This window comes from Oncorhynchus nerka, linkage group LG13 (assembly GCF_034236695.1).
Source record: "Oncorhynchus nerka isolate Pitt River linkage group LG13, Oner_Uvic_2.0, whole genome shotgun sequence".
Classification (NCBI taxonomy): Eukaryota; Metazoa; Chordata; class Actinopteri; order Salmoniformes; family Salmonidae; genus Oncorhynchus; species Oncorhynchus nerka.
Genome location: NC_088408.1, coordinates 66,479,603 through 66,500,996, shown reverse-complemented (window position 1 = coordinate 66,500,996; position 21,394 = coordinate 66,479,603). Strand labels below are relative to the sequence as shown.

The following is a 21,394-nucleotide window of genomic DNA, read 5'->3' as shown; positions in this document are numbered from 1 at the left end:
TCCGGAACAGGTGGTGCTCTCATGCATGGTTCAGTCTTGCTTTCCTCAAAGCGATAATAAATGGAATTTAGCTTGTCTGGTAGGCTCATGTCACTGGGCAACTCGCGGCTAGGTTTCCCTTTGTAATCCGTGGTAGTTTGCAAGCCCTGCCACGTCCAACAAGTGTCAGAAACGGTATAGTAGGATTCGATCTTAGTCCTTTATTGACGTTTTGACTGTTTGGTGGCGCAGGGGGTTCGTAGCGTGATTTCTTATTAGTGTCCCGTGGCACCTCTAGCCTTTAGCTCAGTGCAGATGTTGCCTGTAATCCATGGCTTCTGGTTGGGATATGTACCTACGATCACTGTGGGGACAACGTCAGTGATGCACTTATTAATAAACCCGGTGACCTGATGTATCAGCTATTATGCTGCAAGGATTCTCTTAGAATGGCGGGGATCTATGTATTTCAGAACTACACTGTACGTTCCATGTGTGGAACCTAACCTCTTGGTTTAAACTGAGCTTTTTTGTTTAATTTCTGTTTGTAAGTTTGTTTAAAAGGTATGTATTGAGAGACGCAATGATGGTGATGGGGTGAGAGAAGCACCGAGCGGGAAGAGGAAAATGGTGTACGTATGTATGGGTGTGTGTGTGCGTGCGCGTATATGTGTGTGTATGTATGTGTATATATATATGCACGTAAATATGTGTAAGTGGGTGCTGTTTTTCTTGTTTTTGTTCTGAGTGCTTTGTCTCTGTTGTTGTATCTCTTAATATGGGTGAAAATTGTGAAATTCCAATAAAAATACTGTTACAAAAAAATAATAAACCAGGTTACTGATGTGGTAAACTCCTCAATGTTATCAAATGAATCTCAGAACATATTCCAGTCTTTGTTAGTGAAACAGTCCTGTAGTTTAGCATTCACTTCATTGGACCACTTCCATATTGAGCGCGTTACTGGTACTTCCTGTTTTTTGGTTTTGCTTGTAAGCAGGAATCAGGAGGATAGAGTTATGGTCAGATTTGCCAGAAGGAGGGTGAGGAAGATGCGTTTCTGTGTGTGGAGTAAAGGTGATCTAGAATTTTTTAAAAATGTTTTATTGACTAGTTGCACAGGTGACAAGCTGTTAAAAATGATGTAACACAGATTTCAGTTTCCCTGCATTAAAGTCAACGGCCATTAGGAACGCTGCCTCTGGATGTTCATTTTCTTATTTGCTTATGGCGGTGTACAGCTCGTTGAGTGCCGTCTTAGTGCCAGCGTCGGTTTGTGGTGGTAAATAGACAGCTACGAAAAAGATGGATGAAAACTCTCTTGGTAAATAGTGTATCATAATGTATACTAACTCCGGTGAGCAAAACCTCAAGACTTCCTTAACATTAGAGATTGTGCACCAGCTGTTGCATATAACACCCACAAGCTTCTCTTTCAAGTCTCAGGCACAGTTACCGATGTTGAAATAAACAGATACTATGGTATCTATAGGTACTAACTGTACAGATACAATAGCATCCCAGGCCTCCTGACACTGTGTGGTCTAGGAGCAGTAGCTCACTGAAACCTGCTTTACTATACTCCAGCTCTCAAAATAGCCTGAGTCTGTCTCGCTCAGCAGGCTGGCGTACCACTGACCTCCTGTGGCCAGGAGAAGGTATCACAGCAACAAACTCCACCCAGGTTGAAAATCTGGAAAATGTTTTGTAGAAATGAATGGATACTGTAAGAGTTTCAGATAAGATACGATATACGTGACTATTAAAAGGCAGTGGGTCATTGTCATATGAATCCAACTCTCTGGATGGAATAATCACCAAATAGTATGGTCATGTACAGTATTGTGACTCAGCAGTGTTTGCTACCTTCAATCTGAAATGAGGAGCTTGTGGTCAAGTGGAGCAGGAGTCTGCCCGGTCATCCATTGTGTCTTCCAGTACATCCTCTGAATTCTGATGCCCCTGCCTACAGTAAACCCAGACAGGAGAATATGACTCAGCCACACCAAGCTAGTAGACACTGTCACGTTGTTCTCTCAGTGGCATTGGCTGCATATAAAGACTTTAAGGACGGTAGCCTAAAGTACTAGTCATGTCTGTCCTTCCTGTAGCCTGACTCCTGCCACGCCCACCTCAGACAGCAACCTCAGCCAGTCGCCTAGGAAACCCATTCCGCCCCACACACCAGGGGAACATGCCACACACAACGACCTGGACACTCCAGATGGCTTCTCCCCCTCGGTCCAGCCCGAGATGCAACTACTCCCCTTCCCTGAGGTAAGACTGACACCAACCTTTTGAAAGGACGTATCAGTGTAACAGTCAGATTTGCTTCTCGTGTGTCTGTGTGTTTATCTGTTTCTCCCTCTCTCCAGGCCTCCACCATCCTACTGGACTCCAGTGCTCTGCGCTCCAGGGTGCAGCTGAGTAAGATGCGGGGGCCACGTTCGCGCCCCTCCAGGGTGGCTCGTCAGACTGCTGCTATGTCTGTACACCCTGAGGGACAGACCTCGCCCACTGAGGACTGGCGCTCCCGAGACTCAACAGGTCAGGCTAGGACTCTGTTCTCATGTAGACACTGTCATATCTCCAGGGCATAAAATGAACACCCGCCACCCACCAAATGAGGGTAGATTTTGGTATTAGCGGGTAGGAATGTCTATTTTACCAGCCACGTTGGTTTCATATCTGCTAATCGCACAAAGGAATGTGAATCCTATATCCCACCTTCCGCAGCCAAACTGCCTGTTGTTTTGGCTATTTACATTTTTGTTCCCATTTTTGTTTGTTCTTCGATGTTTGTTAGTCAGATTCAAAATCTTAGACACACGTGACACCACTTATGTGGCCATGTTACCACGGTAACCTGCTGCCCTTAAAGGGGCAGCTGAACATTTGCCTCGTGGTGAAATTTCTGTTCAAAGGCTCGGGTCACAAACAACGAAAAGAAATTGAGCAATATCTCACAATACTTCTTACTAATACAGTCCTTGTTTTAAAAATGACCATGCTTTGTAATGTTTCTATGTAATTATGGCAAACAAAAATATTTGGGCTCATGGCTCCACATTAACGCTTTTAAAAAATAAAAAATGCCCGACAAGAAGAATATAGATTCGACTCGTCTGAAACGTTGCACAAATCACAATATCATGCAGAAAGGCCGACATTGGAATAATATTCAAATCTATTTTTCATGTACATCAATAAAGGCCTAAGTGCTACAGCCTCATGTCCAAACTGATGCTGACATGAGGGAGGTGCCAAACTTTAATGAGACTTTTAATGACATAAATATAGGCTAAACGCCAGTCGTGTTTGACACCTATAATGGAGGATAATTAACATGAACATCTAATGGGCTGTTGACCTCATGCACGGTTTATTTAGATCAAATGATCACAAGACGGGAGAGTGAAAGACCTGTTGATCACCGCACATCACCCACCTTGAGGCTGAGTGGAGACAGTCAGCATTTTGAAACTATTTAAACCATTAATCGTTCAGGTTTTAAACAATTAAGTTTATGTAATTTTATTAAGCTTGTCTTGCCTTGTTTCAAAGTAGCCTAGCCAAAATATGACCATAGGAATGTTGAGGGAGTTATTTTATTAACACTCAATATGACATTGAAACCAGATTATATTTTTCATGTTCCATTGGTTCAAATCAACTTTATTTCATTGTCCTGCAGCCAAAGGCAAAATCCTAGTCATATTAGCATTCATGCTAGTTGATGCATATTTAGATCTCTCCTCTTATATTTCTAACAGATATTTTCATCTCTGTCATATGAAACTGCTAATGCGTGCATTGCACTTTTGAGAATGGTGTTTTCCCGTTAATTGCATTTGATAACATTTTGGCATAGCCTCCAGCTATGTGCGCACTTTTGAGCTTTTAATATGAAGATGTACAACTTTTTAAGCTAAAACGGTCTGATCTGTTGCATCAGCTTTTTTAATGGGCAGTGGTTGTATGAACTTTGGATCTGTCGTCCCAGAACTGTCCCAGAGTCTGTTTTAAACCCGGAGACTAGTCTTTGGACTCGTTCCGAAATGGACCTGGGGCTTTCCCACCCAGACCCGATATGCATAAATAAGAAAATGATAATATAGAGCGAGAACCGTGCCCAAGGACAACTAGACACGTTCCGTATAGACCTGGTCGGACCCAGACCGGGTCCAATCCGAGTGAGGGAAGCAGTAGAAAAGTCATTTTTTTAAAGCTACTTTATTAACCGGAGCTGATACAGCACGAGAGGAGGGAGAGAGATGCCTCTCTAGCATGCGGGGGAGGGGCCATACTGTGAACAAGTGACATGAGGAGGGAGGGCGAGAGATAAAAATCAACCAAGCCAACTCGTGCTGTAGTAGACTAATAGCTGCCACAGCTAGATTATTAATCATCAAATATGATTACAGAGTACCTGTCTTGGACTGCATCAAACCGGAACAAGAAGCTAGTTAAGCTAGCTAACGTTAGCTAGCTAGGCTAACTAATGCTGCCGTGCATGTGCTTTATCATTCTACAGTTACAAACAGGGGAGCCGCCAGGGCTTTTGGGCCCCATGAAAAGATATCACATTGGGCCACACCAACCCTGCGTAATTGCTGTAACCATACACCTCCAGAACCCAATCGACCCATTCAAAGCTTTAAATAACTCTACCTTTGCAGGCTTGCAACTCTCTTGTAGTCCAATATTTACTGTAGGATATTTACTGACAGTGAGCTGTGAAAATATAACACTGTGCATTCAACATTCTGTGGAATTCACTATTTGATACAAGACTGATACCCTCTATAAGAAATGTGCTAAAGGCCATCTTTTTACAGTCTAAACGTAATGTTAATGTTCTTGAATAGAAAATTCTCTTAACATTAATGAATAACTTAAAATAAATATACATTAACCTCTTCAATTAAAATAAATTAACATAACAAACAAAATAATAAAATCAGCAGTAGATTTTTGAACTAAGTATACATACCAACTAGAAAATAAGCAGCTGTAAAAGGAAAGGTCAAGAGGTCACAAAATCAATAGGTTTCTTCCACTTGGTCTTGATTGTGCACAAGAAATTTTATGGCAATCCAGCCATTATTTTGAGATATATCTTGTTCTCAATCTGTTCTCAGTCATTTAACAGCCATTTAACAGCATGGCAAGACTGCAAAGGCTGTCCTGGGACATAGTGGAGCTCAATTTAGTTTTTTTCAATCAGTTTTCGCTTACTGAAAGCTCTCTCGCCACCAGAAACAGTCACAGGCTGTGTGCAAAATATATGTAAAGCAACTCACACTTCTCCAAAAATGCTTTGCAGCTGCATCTTACAAATTCCATTCAGGAGACCAAGAGGGGACACGTTAGGGGGGAAAGTGGCAGCATATACAGTGTTCAGGTGTCTTACTTCATGGTGAAACTCCGGTGTAAGATCTCTGGAATACTTCATGATCAGTGGTTGGCACACAGAAGGGACTTTATCCTCACTAATCTGCCCAACTTTCAGAACAGCAGAAAATGATTCTACAATTATTGCAGTGTTCTGGAACCTAATGTCCAAGTCACTTATGATGTTGTCCATAGCAGTAAAACACACTGTGTTCTGAAACACCGTTGCTGCACTGTCCTGATCTGTCTCCTTTTGAGAGGTCTCATCATGGAATCTCTTCCTTTTCCTCTGGCAGCTGTGTTCCTTGCTAAATTGAGTTGCAACATCCATTTGTGTAGCAATCAGTGTTGCCTCAGACAGGAGAGACTCCCATCCATCTCTTAAGAGCCGGCATCTCTTCCTTTAAGGCTCTGATATTGGCTGCCTCTGTGTCAACTGAGCTTTTTCCTGACTGGAGAATCACATTCCTGTCCTCAATGCATTGCAGTACCTGCAATTATGCCAACTGACATGTCATTCAATACAATGCTGCTCACCTCCTTCTACAGTTGAGAGAAGGGCTGGTTCAGGGGGGTGGGGATGGGGAGACTAGGCTGCTGAGCCTGAAGCTGCATCTGTTGGGCCTGGCACCAAGCAGGGGGAGGGACAGGGACAACTGATTTAGTATGAATAGCTTGCTAAAAGTTTGCCTGCATTGATTAAATGTCAACTGAGAGAGGAGCGAAATGTAAACACTGAATTCTCTGAGAAGATATTAAGTAACTAATGTTATGGGAGCAAAATTCGCCTATTTCACGATGGACTAAGCTAACGGGTTCATTTCCACCTCTCACGGACTACACCCACCTTCCTTTGTGAAACATTGGGTGTCTTTTCTCTCTCCTGTATTTTCTTTCTTTTAGTTTTTTGGAAGCCAGATTTTTCTTTAGGAAGCTGAGACATGATGCTCCACCGGCACTCCTCACTCGCAGTTCACTGCTAGCAAGTACCGTTCGCGCCTGGTTTGGGGTCAGGACCGAACCATTTCATGTAAATAGACAAGTCATTTAAAATTATACATACCCGTGACAATCAGATCCGACCCAGACCCGTGATATTCTATATAATTCTGGATCCGGACCGGGTCTCGGGTATTCGGATACAGGTGGTTCCTTGAAGACCTCTACCATAGACACCTTTTTTTATCCTCAAAGGGACAACGGGACACCCTTAATTTTGAGCCCTGAATGGAATTATTTTAAGAGACATAAAAACTATTTGGTTGTAATTGTAAAGTTTCAATATTTTATAGGCTATGAATGGTGGCTCACCACCTCCCAGGAGAGCCTTTAAAGGGGCGGTGTTGTATTTTGAGACAAGCTTGAATATGCAGAGTGTAGCCTACATTTTTGTTTGATTCTCTATGGTGAAAAATATGTATTTTATTTTGTAAAGTGGTTTCTTGCATCATACTATTATGTAAAAATGGTGTTGCATACCTTTTTTGCCCGAAGGACAAGTGGCTAGAAAAGTTCATTTCAAGCCCTGTGGCTGGTAAGAAATCTGAGTGGGTAGTAGATTTTACTCTTTCTGGTGTACCAAAAATAACATTTTAGGTTTATCTCTTTCCAGTACCTTTCTCCTGCACACTTTTTAGAATGGATTGAGTCGACCAGTTAGACTGGAGATGTTCTTAGATGGTAACCTCCTATTCGTTATGATTGTGAAATGATATACTCAGAGAGTGTGTTGTCCTCTACAGAGGACCACATTGAGTTTTCCAAGCAGGAGGACTCAGACTCTGAGGAGCAGGAGAGGGGAGTAGACCCCCGCTCTGCTGCTGCCTCCTCCCAGCCCCAGAGAGTCGCCCTCTTTCCTGGGATGGACCCCTCCGCTCTCAAGGTGAGCCTCCCCAAGAGTAACAGATGTTTACTGGAAGGCAAATAGTTGACCAGGAGTGTAATGTAATGTCACTTATTCTGCTGTGAATAATTGGCCTTTGATATGTTATCTTGCTGGTTTCTCCCTCTGTTTGGCAGGCCCAGCTCAAGAAGAGAGGAGACTCTGACAATCAGACAGACGGCGCCGCCCCATCTCCATCTCAGCTGTCACGATCTCCTAAATCCCCCTTCCTGCCCCGGGTGTCCCGTGTGCTGCCCCCCTCTGGAGGGAGAGAAAATGGGTAAGATGGTGACCCTGTCTCTTCCCTCTGTTCAGCCTGGATCTAATAACCCAAACCAGGGATTGTTGAGATAGTCAGTCAGACCAGAAGTGTGTACCATTTGTAATGATTGTGCCTACTTTTGTCTGTCTGTGTGTCGTCTTAGGGAGGAGGCCTCACCACAGTGGCTGAGAGAACTGAAGTCTAAGAAGCGCTCGAGTCAGTATGAAAATGACAGCTAAGTGTGAATGAGCAGGTAAGCTCTTCTCACAAATGTTCCTCACATGGTGGATCATTCTTATCTACTTTCATAGGGTACTTGTGCCCTAGGCAATAGACATTTTCCACATTCTCAGAATTATTCAATAATATTAAAGTGTGTCTGTTTTGCAAATAAATAACCCTAAAATGCTCATGGTTTGTTTCCGTTTGCATCCTCCCTGTGTAGGTTGCCTTAACTGAATAATCTGGTGGAGAATTGGAGATAGAAGCCTTAACCTTTGACCCTGAGAAGATGGAAACTGCTGCTGACATTGTAATTTGTCATCGGTTTGTTAATTTGATCTGTTCTCTTCCTGCCCGGGTCGTATACATGTGCATGGTGCCTTTTTGCAGACAACCTCGGTCTTATGGATTAAACGACCCAGGTTAAATATCTGGCTGCTCGGCTCCGTTTGTCCATTTCCTTTGCATAGAGCCACTTTACCCTCTCACCTGAAGGGAGAATACGGAAGGGGGGAAACCCTTTTCCTCCTGTCAGGTTGCATTTCAGGACTGGTTAAACTTGTGGGACCACACGCCTCTTAACCTGGAAGTGCTTCAATAAGCTGGAGGACAGTCTAGTACCTCCACAAGATATAAATGTATTTCTTTTTTTAAATGTATTTTTCAGGTTCGTCTACACGTTACATTTCTATGTGTATCTATCAGTCAAGGGGTGTTGGTAATAGTCAACATAGGATAACATTTCTGATTTTATTTTTTGTCATTGATCATAAAGAACAAAATCCTGCTGAACTCATGTTTGGCCAGGCTGTATATTATGTGTTAGTAATAAATATGGTATCTAATCATGAAATATTATATTTGTATTGTTGCTAATTTGACAGATGAATCATAACATGTCCGAGTGTTTAGTTTTGTACGGAGAGCATTGCAAGTATCACTACAGCAGAGGCTCCCAAGCCCATTCCCCTGATGAACTGACTGGGAATCTGTTGTGTTGACCTAATGCAGCCCCTTCTAACTGATGTGTGAAGAAAAATGCTGTGTGTTCAGTGTCTTTTCAATCATAATGTCTGAATATCTGTTTCTACTGGTGTTTGTATTTCTTAAGGATCCCCATTAGCTGCTGCCAAGGCAGTTCTATACAGTTAAATAATAACACTGTTCACCACACATTGTGTTCCTTCAGGCCACTACTCTACTGACACATATCTACAATACAACATCCATGTGTGTGTGTAGAGTGCATGCGGGGTGGAAAAGGGGAAGAGAAGGGTTAATCACATTGGAGGACTCAATTATACTCCTACACACATACACAAATCAGCCTGTTCTTCCTCCCTTTACCTTCACTTACCTCTTCAGTGTAAGATCAAATGATTGTGTGTAAGAGTGATGGATGAGTGTGTAAGGAAAATGTGATGGATGAGTGTGTAAGGAAAATGTGATGGATGAGTGTGTAAGGATTGCAAGGGAAATGGTCTAACTGTATGTGTTACCAATGAGCCATACATTCAATGTGCACTCCCTGGGCTCTGTTTTATCAGGATGTCTGCAACATCTCTCATTTAGAGGGAGACTTTACCCACCTGTTATTTTATCACTACATCACTGTTGACAACATGTACGTGCATGTAGAATCTCAGCTTCTTTTCCGTCACTCTTTGCTCAGACACTGAATGGACACACCAAGTAGCAGTGGTACAATCATACAGTCTGGGTATCATGGATTCATCCACACAACTGTTATGGTCCCATTGTGCACATGGTCAGTGCAGCGATGTGGATGTATAGTGGAATGGTAGGAGTATGGCTTCCACTACTCCAGTGGGGAATGTGAGTAAAGTATATGGTTTTGAGATGAGGGTGGGTGGGTGGGTGGTTATTTTCCCCTATTCTGCTGCACATTACTATTTGCACCAGTTGTTTTAGAGCGCAGAGCTGACTTAGGCCATGCCCCTGACCATGTTAGCCATGCCCCTGACCATGTTAGCCATGCCCCTGACCATGTTAGCCCTGACCATGTTAGCCATGCCCCTGACCATGTTAGCCATGCCCCTGACCATGTTAGCCCTGACCATGTTAGCCATGCCCCTGACCATGTTAGCCCTGACCATGTTAGCCATGCCCCTGACCATGTTAGCCCTGACCATGTTAGCCCTGACCATGTTAGCCATGCCCCTGACCATGTTAGCCCTGACCATGTTAGCCATGCCCCTGACCATGTTAGCCCTGACCATGTTAGCCATGCCCCTGACCATGTTAGCCATGCTGCACTGTCCCACTACTTCCATTACGCACTTTGTCAGTTAATGCACTACAGCACTGCCCTGTGCACTGGCTATTCTGTTGTACGTCCCACCTACCACATGTTCCTAGACCGATGTTGGAATGCTAATGGAATGAAAGTGAATGTGTTGATTGGATCTTTGGAGTCGTTGTCCCTATGGTGTCCATGGCATTTGACTTTGCCATGACTTTTGTCAGTTTGAGGGTTTCTTATTTTCTCTCATTTTATTTTTAAAAATAAAATATGTATATTACATTGTTTTAATGCCAGTGTCCAAAATTGTAACTTCTTAATAAAATGTACTGAGTTGAGCTTCTCACTTTGATGTAATTATTGGGATAAATGTTACTTTTACATTTCAGCTCAGACCCACCCTCTCCAGTTTGCAGTATTATGAAGTTCAGTTGGTGTGTCTATTTCTGGTGTGGGGTATAACAGAGGTCGATAGTGTTTGGTGTGGGGTATAACAGAGGTCGATAGTGTTTGGTGTGGGGTATAACAGAGGTCGATAGTGTTTGGTGTGGGGAAGTATAGGAGAGGTTGTTTCTTTTGGTGTGGGGTGGTATACGAGAGATGGAGGGTCAGGGTTTGGTAAATTTAAGTATTCAAAACATTAAGAACACCTGCACTTTCCACGACAGACTGACCAGATGAAAGTTATGATCCCTTATTGTCACCTGTTAAATCCACTTCAATCAGTGTAAAAAAAAAAAAAAAATGTATCCATGCTTATGACATTTCTAGGTTAGACTACTGCAATGCTCTACTTTCCGGCTACCCGGATAAAGCACTAAATAAACTTCAGTTAGTGCTAAACACTGCTGTTAGAATCTTGACAAGAACCAAAAAAAAATGATATTACTCCAGTACTAGCCTCCCTACACTGGCTTCCTGTTAAGGCAAGGGCTGATTTCAAGGTTTTACTGCTAACCTACAATGCATTACATGGGCTTGCTCCTACCTATCTTAACGATTTGGTCCTGCCGTACATACCTACACGTACACTACAGTCACAAGACGCAGGTCTCCTTACTGTCCCTAGAATTTCTAAGTAAACATTTTTATGGAATGGTCTGCCTATCCATGGGAGAGACGCAGACTCTGCCTCGACCTTTAAGTCTTAATTGAAGACTTATCTCTTCAGTAGGTCCTATGATTGAGTGTAGTCTGGCCCAGGAGTGTGAAGGTGAACGGAAAGGCACTGGAGCAGCGTACTGCCCTTGCTGTCTCTGCCTGGCTGGTTCCTCTCTCTCCACTGGGATTCTCTGCCTCTAACCCTATTACAGAGGCTGAGTCACTGGCTTACTGGTGCTCTTCCATGCCCCCCGGTCATGCTGTTGCTCCAGTTTCAACTGTTCTGCCTGCGGCTATGGAATCCTGACCTGTTCACCTGGCTGTGCTGCTGCTCCAGTTTCAACTGTTCTGCCTGCGGCTATGGAATCCTGACCTGTTCACCGGACGTGCTACCTTGTCCCAGACCTGCTGTTTTCAACTCTCTAGAGACAGCAGGGGCGGTAGAGATACTCTGAATGATCGGCTATGAAAAGCCAACTGACATTTACTCCTGAGGTGCTGTCCTGTTGCACCCTCTACAACCACTGTGGTTATTATTATCTGACCCTGCTGGTCATTTATAAACATTTGAACATCTTGGCCATGTTCTGTTATAATCTCCACCAGGTACAGCCAGAAGAGGACTGGCCACCCCTCAGAGCCTGGTTCCTTTCTAGGTTACTTCCTAGGTTCTGGCCTTTCTAGGGAGTTTTTCCTAGCCACCGTGCTTCTACACCTGCATTGCTTGCTGTTTGGGGTTTGAGGCTGGGTTTCTGTATAGCACTTTGTGACATCAGCTGATGATTGATTGATAGATGAGGGGGAGAAGACGGGTTGGAGAAGGATTTCAACACTTTCTAGAGTCCATGCCCCGACGAATTGAGGCTGTTCTGGGGGGGGGGGATCAGTGTTAGGAAGGTATACTCAGTGTATGACGTCGACAGGATATAGTGAAAGGACGTTTATGTTAGGTTCGTTTTTGGTGAATGGTTTGGTTCCCCATTGTGGGTTTGGTGATGTTATTGGGGAGACTGGTGAAGAGGTTTGGTTATGTCTAGACTGCTGGGTGTGGTTAGAGTGTATGCATGGGAGAGGTGTGAGCCTGTGTACCCATTTGTGCTGAGTGTGGCTGTTTGCTGAATCCTCTTGGCTCCCTCTCCGTGTGCCCACACACCACGCACTGGCAGCCAGGCAGACGGGCAGGGGAGCGTGTGCCAACACATCTGCCTATTGAGAGGCAGCGTTATGGACACAATGTGAGCGACAGACTTGCTGTATCAACAGCTCCCCATTTTCTGCTGTTGTGGCCAGAAATAAACCATAAATACCCCCCCCTGCCCTCCAACGGCTCAACCCCAAACACCAAGTGACACACAGAGAGAGAGGCTACCAATACACAGCAGGCATATCCAGGTAAAAACAGCTTGGTTCTGCACAGCAGGATAACCAGGGTTTTCATTGACCTTTGAACTTTACATGAAAAGAAGGATGGAGAAGGACAGGTTTAATGGAAGGGGTAGGAACCAGAGTTGAGTATTTTAGAGTGAGCTGAGTTGTTTGTAAAACGGGATTGATAGGTTTGTAGAGTTGGTTTAGACAGAATTTGCTATTCTTAAATGTTTTTATTATTAAGGTATGATTGAGCAAATGAGGAGTTTGCAGAATAGAGTATTATGTAATGTGTATTGTTTGTAGTGTTAGGTTTGATTGAGTCAGGGGGTTGCAGAATAGAGTATTATGTAATGTGTATTGTTTGTAGTGTTAGGTTTGATTGAGTCAGGGGGTTGCAGAATAGAGTATTATGTAATGTGTATTGTTTGTAGTGTTAGGTTTGATTGAGTCAGGGGGTTGCAGAATAGAGTATTATGTAATGTGTATTGTTTGTAGTGTTAGGTTTGATTGAGTCAGGGGGTTGCAGAATAGAGTATTATGTCATGTGTATTGTTTGTAGTGTTAGGTTTGATTGAGTCAGGGGGTTGCAGAACTGGTTATGATACAGACTGAGGCTTGCAGAGTTGTACATTATAGACAGGGAAAGATGGAATCACTGGAGCTGAAATGTTGTGCATTAGGGTATGAGAATAACATGTATCTTCATGGGGGATGACTCTGGGCCCTAGTTATAGCCTACAGTCAGGAAAAACTCCTGGCCCCAGGACAAAGTTAGGGTAGATGAATAGTGGCCTCCTGGAGATAGAAAGGGTAGTACGCAGCCCTCAGGTCCTTATTCTCGGCTCAGTCTGCACCAAAGTGCTCTTCTGCTGTCTGAAGTGAACTCAAATGTTGACTGGTTCAAAGGAGTAAAATGATGCATTGATACTGATGGTCATCATTGTGAAATGAATCCCATGATGGTCGTCTGTGTTTCTCCTGTCTCGGTCTCTCCTGATTGTGCTCCTGAAAGAGGAGTAACCAGTGGACCAGGAGGATGTCGGAGCAGCAGAGCGCCCCTGAGCAACTGGCTGCAGGGAAGAGCCAGGGTGGAGCAGGAGCCACTTACAAGGTACTGTATCCTCCCTCTGTTGTCTGTGTATTTCTCCCTATACTCTTGTGATCTTTCTCTTTATTTCATTTTCCCTCCTTTGCCCACTACTCTATTTTCCATCTGCCCTCTTTTGTATTCCTTGCTCCCCTAACATCTTTAAATTGGCAGCTTTACTTTGTCAATATGTCTCTCTTTCCTCACTCTGATCTAGGTGGTGCTGTTTGAATTTGAGAATTTCCAGGGTCGCAAGGCTGAGTTTTCTGCCGAGTGTAAAGATGTTTCAGAGAAGGGCTTGGAGAAGGTGGGCTCTGTGCTGGTTGAGTCTGGCCCGTAAGTACTGGTACATTGGTGTCATTCACAGGCGCACACTTTCTTACACATAATGAATGTGTTTTCAGGCTCTGTTGTGTTAACAAAAAAAGGAATGCTGCATCTCTGTTACCACATACAGCCAAATATAACATCTTACATGCTGAGGAGAGAGATTCTAACAGCCTCCTCCTTCTCCTCTCTCCTGTCAGATGGGTGGGGTATGACCGCCAGGGGTTTGCAGGTGAGCAGTTTGTCCTGGAGAAAGGAGAGTATCCACGCTGGGACACCTGGACCAACAGCCAGTACAGCTATTCTTTCTGGTCCATGCGGCCTCTCAAAGTGGTGGGTAGCACTTACACAATTTCTCAACATCACTCACTGACCATGTTAACATGTACACCATCTCACCGCTCTTCATTCCCTACCAATCTCAATCAACATTCTCTTACCATTTCAGCGCATATTTAGCCTCTCGGTACTCCCGTGTTTATCTCAACACTCTTTAACCATTGCAGAACGCCATGTACATCTCAACAGTCACTTCTCAGCAGACGGCTCTCATTGACTATCTGAATACTCAGTGATTACCTCAAGCCTCTATCTCAAGAGTCAGCTTTCAGTTACCAGCATAACACTGTCTGTGTGTGTACATCTCTCAATTTCTCCTCTTTAGGATAGTGCCGAACACAAGCTCCATCTGTTTGAGAGCCCAGGCTTCACTGGTAAAAAGATGGAGATTGTTGATGATGACGTTCCCAGTTTGTGGGGACATGGTTTCCAAGATCGCGTAGCAAGTGTCAAGGCTCTCAACGGAACGTAAGAGCTCCCTTTCACCCGCTCTCAAGTTCTTCCTGTTTCACCTGCCCTCTCTCACTCTCTGTCCTTATTTTGCGGTTTCTTTCATGTCTCACTTCATGTCTCGTTTTTCTTCTCCTGTCTCAAATCAAATGTATTTATTTCACCCTTTGTACATCAGCTGATGTCACAAAGTTCTGTACAGAAACCCAGCCTAAAACCCCAAACATCAAGCAATCCAGGTGTAGAAGTACGGTGGCTAGGAAAAACTCCCTAGAAAGCCAAAACCTAGGAAGAAACCTAGAGAGGAACCAGGCTATGAGGGGTGGCCAGTCCTCTTCTGGCTGTGCCGGGTGGAGATTATAACAGAACATGGCCAAGATGTTCAAATGTTCATATATTACCAGCATGGTCAAATAATAATAATCACAGTAGTTGTCGAGGGTGCAGCAAGCCAGCACCTCAGGAGTAAATGTCAGTTGGCTTTTCATAGCCAATCATTAAGAGCATCTCTACCGCTCCTGCTGTCTCTAGAGAGTTGAAAACAGCAGGTCTGGGACAGGTAGCACGTCTGGTGAACAGGTCAGGATTCCATAGCCGCAGGCAGAACAGTTGAAACTGGAGCAGCAGCACGGCCAGGTGGACTGGGGACAGCAAGGAGTCATCATGCCAGGTAGTCCTGAGGCATGGTCCTACGGCTCTGGTCCTCTGAGAGAGAGAAAGAAAGAGAGAAAGAGAGAATTAGAGAGAGCATACTTAAATTCACACAGGACACCGGATAAGACAGGAGAAGTACTCCAGATATAACAAACTGACCCAAACTGGCCTAGACACATAAACTACTGCAGCATAAATACTGGAGGCTGAGACAGGAGGGGTCAGGAGACACTGTGGCCCCATCCGATGATACCCCCGGACAGGGCCAAACAGGAAGGATATAACCCCACCCACTTGAGCCTGAAAACACATTCATTATGTGTAAGAAAGTGTGCGCCTGTGAATGACACCAATGTACCAGTACTTACGGGCCAGTCTCATGTCTCTCTGTTCCTTTGTTCTAGATGGGTTGGCTACATGTACCCAGGCTACAGGGGACGACAGTATGTGTTTGAGCGTGGAGACTTCAAGCACTGGAACGACTGGGATTCCCCTGCACCACAGATCCAGTCTGTCCGACGTGTGCGTGACATGCAGTGGCACAAGAGGGGGTGTTTCACCATCCCTGCTCCTACCCCTGACCCAGCTCCTGCCCCTGCCCCTGCCCCAGCACCTGAACCCCCTGCCCCCCCTGCCGCCGCTGGGGCCAGCTGAAGAGGACTCTGATCCACCTCCCCCCACTGAGCCTCTTCCATGAGCCTCTTCCTACCATCAGTGCCTGCCCTCTGCCTCATCCTAACCATGGCAAATGCTGCTCCCGCTTAGTGAGAAGTGCTATGTATGTTTTAGTGGCGAATAAAGTTTGTTTGACCAGAAATGGATTGTGTTTGTTGGTGCTGTTTCTATTGTTGGTAACAGGCTGGACAAGAATGGACAGAGATCGGCCTACTTATTCATCTTATCATATTTCTCAGATGCCAAATCACTGTGTCTTGTTTGCAACGAAACTGTCCCTGTTTGCAAACAATTACATCCGAGACATCATTAGGAATCTGAGCATGGTAGTTTCAAAAGTTAGGCCTACCTTTCCACCCCAGAGTAGGTTCTAGCGTAAGCTTTAACGGATGGCTACTCTTCTTCTGTGGCTAAACCCAACGAGAGAAGGTCACAAGTATTTCCCTAAACGCTGTCTGGGTTTAAATATATTCTATTGAAAAGAAAGTGAATTGTTTAATCAATTGATTGTGGCAGAATTAGATTACATCTCATTTTCTTGTCTCCCTAGTTATAGAAGGTTGTAACTCAGCCTTTGAATATCAAAGAAATGAAACAATAATATCCCCATTTGCATCGGATTCACGTCTTTCCTGGGTATTTTACAGCTTGTTTCTAGCATAAAGCATCACAAACCAAAGTGCACTGAGTATACCCCCCCCATTTGCCCTCAGAACATCCTCAAGTCGTCAGGACATGGACTCAACAAAGTGTTGAAAGTGTTCCACAGGGATGCTGGCCCATGTTGACTTCATTGCTTCCCACAGCTGTGCCAAGTTGGCTGGATGTCTTTTGGGTGGTGGACCATTCTTGATACACACGGGAAACTGTTGAGTGTGAAAAACACAGCATCTTTGGAGTTTATGACACAAACCGGTGAGCCTGGCGCCTACTACTATACCCCGTTCAAAGGCACATCAATCTTTTGTCTTGCCCATTCACCCTCTAAATGGCATACATTCACAATCCATGTCTCAATTGTCTCAAGGCTTAAAAATCATTCTTTAATCTGTCTCCTCCCCTTCATCTGCACTGACTGAAGTAGATTTAACTAGTGACATCAATAAGGGATCATAGCTTTCACCTGGATTCATCTGGTCAGTCTGTCATGGAAAGAGAAGGTCCTTAATGTTTTGTACACTCAGTGTAGATCACTTTATACACTGCTCAAAAAAATAAAGGGAACACTTAAACAACACAATGTAACTCCAAGTCAATCACACTTATGTGAAATCAAACTGTCCACTTAGGAAGCAACACTGATTGACAATAAATTTCACATGCTGTTGTGCAAATGGAATAGACAACAGGTGGAAATTAGAGGCAATTAGCAAGACACCCCCAATAAAGGTGTGGTTCTGCAGGTGGTGACCACAGACCACTTCTCAGTTCCTATGCTTCCTGGCTGATGTTTTGGTCACTTACAGCCCAACACCGTGCACCGTGCAGGACGTTTGGCATTTGCCAGAGAACACCAAGATTGGCAAATTCGCCACTGGCGCCCTGTGCTCTTCACAGATGAAAGCAGGTTCACACTGAGCACATGTGACAGGCGTGACAGAGTCTGGAGACGCCGTGGAGAACGTTCTGCTGCCTGCAACATCCTCCAGCATGACAGGTTTGGCGGTGGGTCAGTCATGGTGTGGCATTTCTTTGGGGGGCCGCACAGCCCTCCATGTGCTCGCCAGAGGTAGCCTGACTACCATTAGGTACCGAGATGAGATCCTCATATGCTGGTGCGGTTGGCCCTGGGTTCCTCCTAATGCAAGACAATGCTAGACCTCATGTGGCTGGAGTGTCAGCGGTTCCTGCAAGAGGAAGGCATTGATGGTATGGACTGGCCCCACCCGTTCCCCAGACCTGAATCCAATTGAGCACATCTGGGACATCATGTCTCGCTCCATCCACCAACGCCACGTTGCACCACAGACTGTCCAGGAGTTGGTGGATGCTTTAGTCCAGGTCTGGGAGGAGATCCCTCAGGAGACCATCCGCCACCTCATCAGGAGCATGCCCGGGCTTTGTAGGGAGGTCATACAGGCACGTGGAGGCCACACACACTACTGAGCCTCATTTTGACTTGTTTTAAGGACATTACATCAAAGTTGGATCAGCCTGTAGTGTGGTTTTCCACTTTAATTTTGAGTGTGACTCCAAATCCAGACCTCCATGGGTTGATAAATTTGATTTCCATTGATAATATTTGTGTGATTTTGTTGTCAGCACATTCAACTATGTAAAGAAAAAAGTATTTAATAAGAATATTTCATTCATTCAGATCTAGGATGTATTATTTTAGTGTTCCCTTTATTTTTTTGAGCAGTGTATAATTGGATCTGTTTTATTTTATTTTAAATCTTAAACTGTTGAAGAGTAGGCTTGTGCTTTTTGCCATGTTCTATAATAAAAGGTAGGCCTATGGCATACCTCTCATACCCCCTCAATTCAAGTCCTGGTTTTAACTTAACTGCCCTTCACTGACATGGAAGGAGGTAGGCTATTTAAATCTTTGGACAGAGGTCTACCTCTTATTTCTTAAATAGTACGAAATGGGCTCCAACACAAAGCTGTCTTATTTTTAGTAAAGTCTCATTAAAATGAAGATGGTTTAAATGTATTATGCCTTCTCAAATTTGTCTACTTTCAGCACCATGGACTGTCCATTTCCGATTGTGCCGCAGCTGCTGCTACAAGTTTCAGCACCACAATGTAAGTTCCTCGAATCTGGACAGTGGAGGCTCCTCAGAGGAGGAAGGGGAGGACCATCTTCCTCATAAAAGATGTGAAACATTAAAAAAGTTACCGTTTTTAGATAAAAGTATACTAAATATATTCACGTCACAAATAATTGATTAAAACACTTTTTTGCAATGAAGGTCTGAAGTAGCCTCAACAGCCATCTGTAGGGTGGCGCCATGGTGTAGCCGGAGGACAGCTAGTTTCCGACCTGGGTACATTGACTTCAATACAAAACCTAGGAGGCTCACCCCCTTTGATAGACTAACACAGTTATTATGACAACTTTTGGAGGACATCCTCCTACCTATCAGAGTTATTGCAGCATGAACTGACATGTTGTCCATCCCATGCAAAGGATCAGAGAATGAATCTAGTACTGAAAGCATAAGCTACAGCTAGCTAGCACTGCAGTGCATAACATGTGGTGAGTAGTTGACTCAAAGAAAGAGAAAGGCAATAATTTAACAGTTTTTAACAAATGTATTTATTTAAAAATGAAGGAGATGCAAGAGAGAGAGAGAGCTAGCTATATTTTGGTGTAATTTATTGCCACCGGGGCCTGCCGGTGTAACTGCTAAACTGCTTGCTGACTGTACACTGTACTGCATGATTGTAGCGGGTTTACTAACGCGTTAGTTCTAGCAACTATGTTGACTATGACATTAGCTAATATGGTGAAAGCAATGTAGGCTGTGTGTGGCGGTTAGCGGTTATGATATTAAGGTTTGGCTTGGAAAGTTATTTTAGCCTGGTTATAGACAGCTAATGTGTTGTGCTCTGAAGTCCACACGTGAAGGGAAATGGTGAGAGGAGGAGAGCGCGTAGATGCGAGAAGGAATTCTACAATGAGCAAAATGTTCATGCTGTTTGTATGTGGCTACTATGAAAGTGAACTGTGTTTGCGTGTGACTAGGTGTGTCTTCATTCCGCAGATTCTATTGAAAAATATTTCTTAAACGGAAGCAACTGTTGGACTAATGATTACACCCTAGATCAGCATGGACGTTCTTAGACTACTTATCATATTTAAATGGTTATGAACAACATATCCACTGTCAATCAAACATGGGTATTGTCCTATCAAGGTCAAACACTTGACAGGGAGAGATGTATGCGCATTGGGTCTGAATAGAGGCCTCTATTCATAGAGGATAGACCAGCCCCTCAGTGGTGGGTCATTCTTCTCATTCTCTGTACCTGGCTCAGGTGAGGCCTGCATCAATGTGCTCTTCTGCTCTCTGTGATGGAAGCAGAACTTGACACTGATACGGTGTAAAAAAATAAACATTCATTTTGAGAGTATTGATGGTCATCATGGTGAAATGTTCAGGTTTCAATGAAATCCCATAATAGTTTTTTTCTGTTTGAAATGTGCTATGGTAGAGTAGATGACACTTTACAATATTAACATTGTGGGCATGTGCTACTTACTATACAGTATTATTATGCAAGAATATCCATTTGTTTTATAGGTATCCCTCAATGCATTGCTCAACCCCTCTACGTGCATTTTACATATTGGATTACTCCCTCTCCCATTTACTTTGGTTGCCGATATTGTAATACCTTCATGTCAGTGCTGTCTTGATCCATATAAAAGCTATGGTGTAACATTGCTATTTTAGAGTACTGCACACAGTGACGATCTTGATGGTCCCACCATCTTTGCACTACAACTCCTGATAATAAATGCAACTGCTTGGGACTGCCACCATGAACGTGTGTATTACATTGTTATCCAACGTAATAAAAGAGAATCTATTCAAATTGGTACTTGCAAATTGCGATGTAGCCCATGTAAACAGTCTATGCACATGTCCTAATTACAGTACCAGGAGTCGACTGTACACGTAGGAGCAGCCAATCGCCGGCTCTTACATCTGGTACATAATTCGGACAAAATGCCCAGTATATTGGATGTGTGCAAACTCTTCTCCTCCGTCAAATACCTTCCACTGAAAAGTACGAAGTTGTCTTTTGAAAGTTGTCTGAGTGATGTGTTTTGGTGTTGCCTCTGATCACTCTACATAATGTCAGGATGTACTGTAAGTGGCTGATGAAACTAGCTCAAGATGAAAATGATCAGACAGTGTATTCCAGGTGAATATAGAGACGGAGGGCAAACACACTCACACAGTTCTGGGTTGCTATGGTTCAGGTAGGTGTCAATGTCAAGGATCTCCATCTTGGATTCAGCCCATACAGGCCTAGGGTTGTGTAAATACCTTTGAGTGCCAATATATTTACTGTTCAATAAACTACATTTCAACCACATATCTCATTTTGCTCTATTCATTTCCTCATTCCAACATGTGCATGTTGACACAACCACACAATCCGTACCCTAAGCCAAGTTTATCCAGTGCAATGCATTTGATTAAATTCACAGCACCGTACAATTTCCATCTGTGCACTCAGCCTGGTCTCATACACTAGTAACATAGTAACATAGTAAATGTAAATCAGGGATTTTCAAATTAGTATGATATGTTACATCTGGTATGGTTACATAAGAGTAATACAGATTGTTACTTAAGGCAAAGACCTGAATCTCATCACAGACAATTTTAGTTTTTTAGCAACTTTTCAACTACTTACTACTTTTAGCTA

The 21,394-nt window shown here is 43.7% G+C and overlaps 2 protein-coding genes across 5 annotated transcripts in view; both read left to right on the top strand.

Moving 5' to 3' along the window:
* Positions 1-10,340, top strand: part of si:ch73-138n13.1 (titin homolog) — a 42,987-nt gene extending 32,647 nt beyond the window's left edge. For all 4 annotated transcript variants that reach the window (XM_065026579.1, XM_065026578.1, XM_065026580.1 and 1 more), the window contains 6 exons: positions 2,091-2,256; positions 2,355-2,526; positions 7,116-7,255; positions 7,393-7,535; positions 7,681-7,770; positions 7,963-10,340. In XM_065026579.1, coding sequence (XP_064882651.1) covers positions 2,091-2,256; positions 2,355-2,526; positions 7,116-7,255; positions 7,393-7,535; positions 7,681-7,756 — 697 coding nt within the window. In that variant the 3' untranslated portion in view covers positions 7,757-7,770; positions 7,963-10,340. The remainder of the gene's footprint in view (positions 1-2,090; positions 2,257-2,354; positions 2,527-7,115; positions 7,256-7,392; positions 7,536-7,680; positions 7,771-7,962) is intronic.
* A 2,048-nt stretch (positions 10,341-12,388) lies between these two features.
* On the top strand, positions 12,389-16,148 carry LOC115140668 (beta-crystallin B3-like). The gene is made up of 6 exons (XM_065026577.1): positions 12,389-12,495; positions 13,487-13,585; positions 13,779-13,897; positions 14,089-14,221; positions 14,553-14,695; positions 15,736-16,148. The coding sequence occupies exons 2-6, from the start codon at positions 13,511-13,513 to the stop codon at positions 15,983-15,985; spliced, it is 720 nt and encodes a 239-aa protein (XP_064882649.1). The 5' UTR covers positions 12,389-12,495; positions 13,487-13,510; the 3' UTR covers positions 15,986-16,148.
* Positions 16,149-21,394: the final 5,246 nt, after the last annotated feature.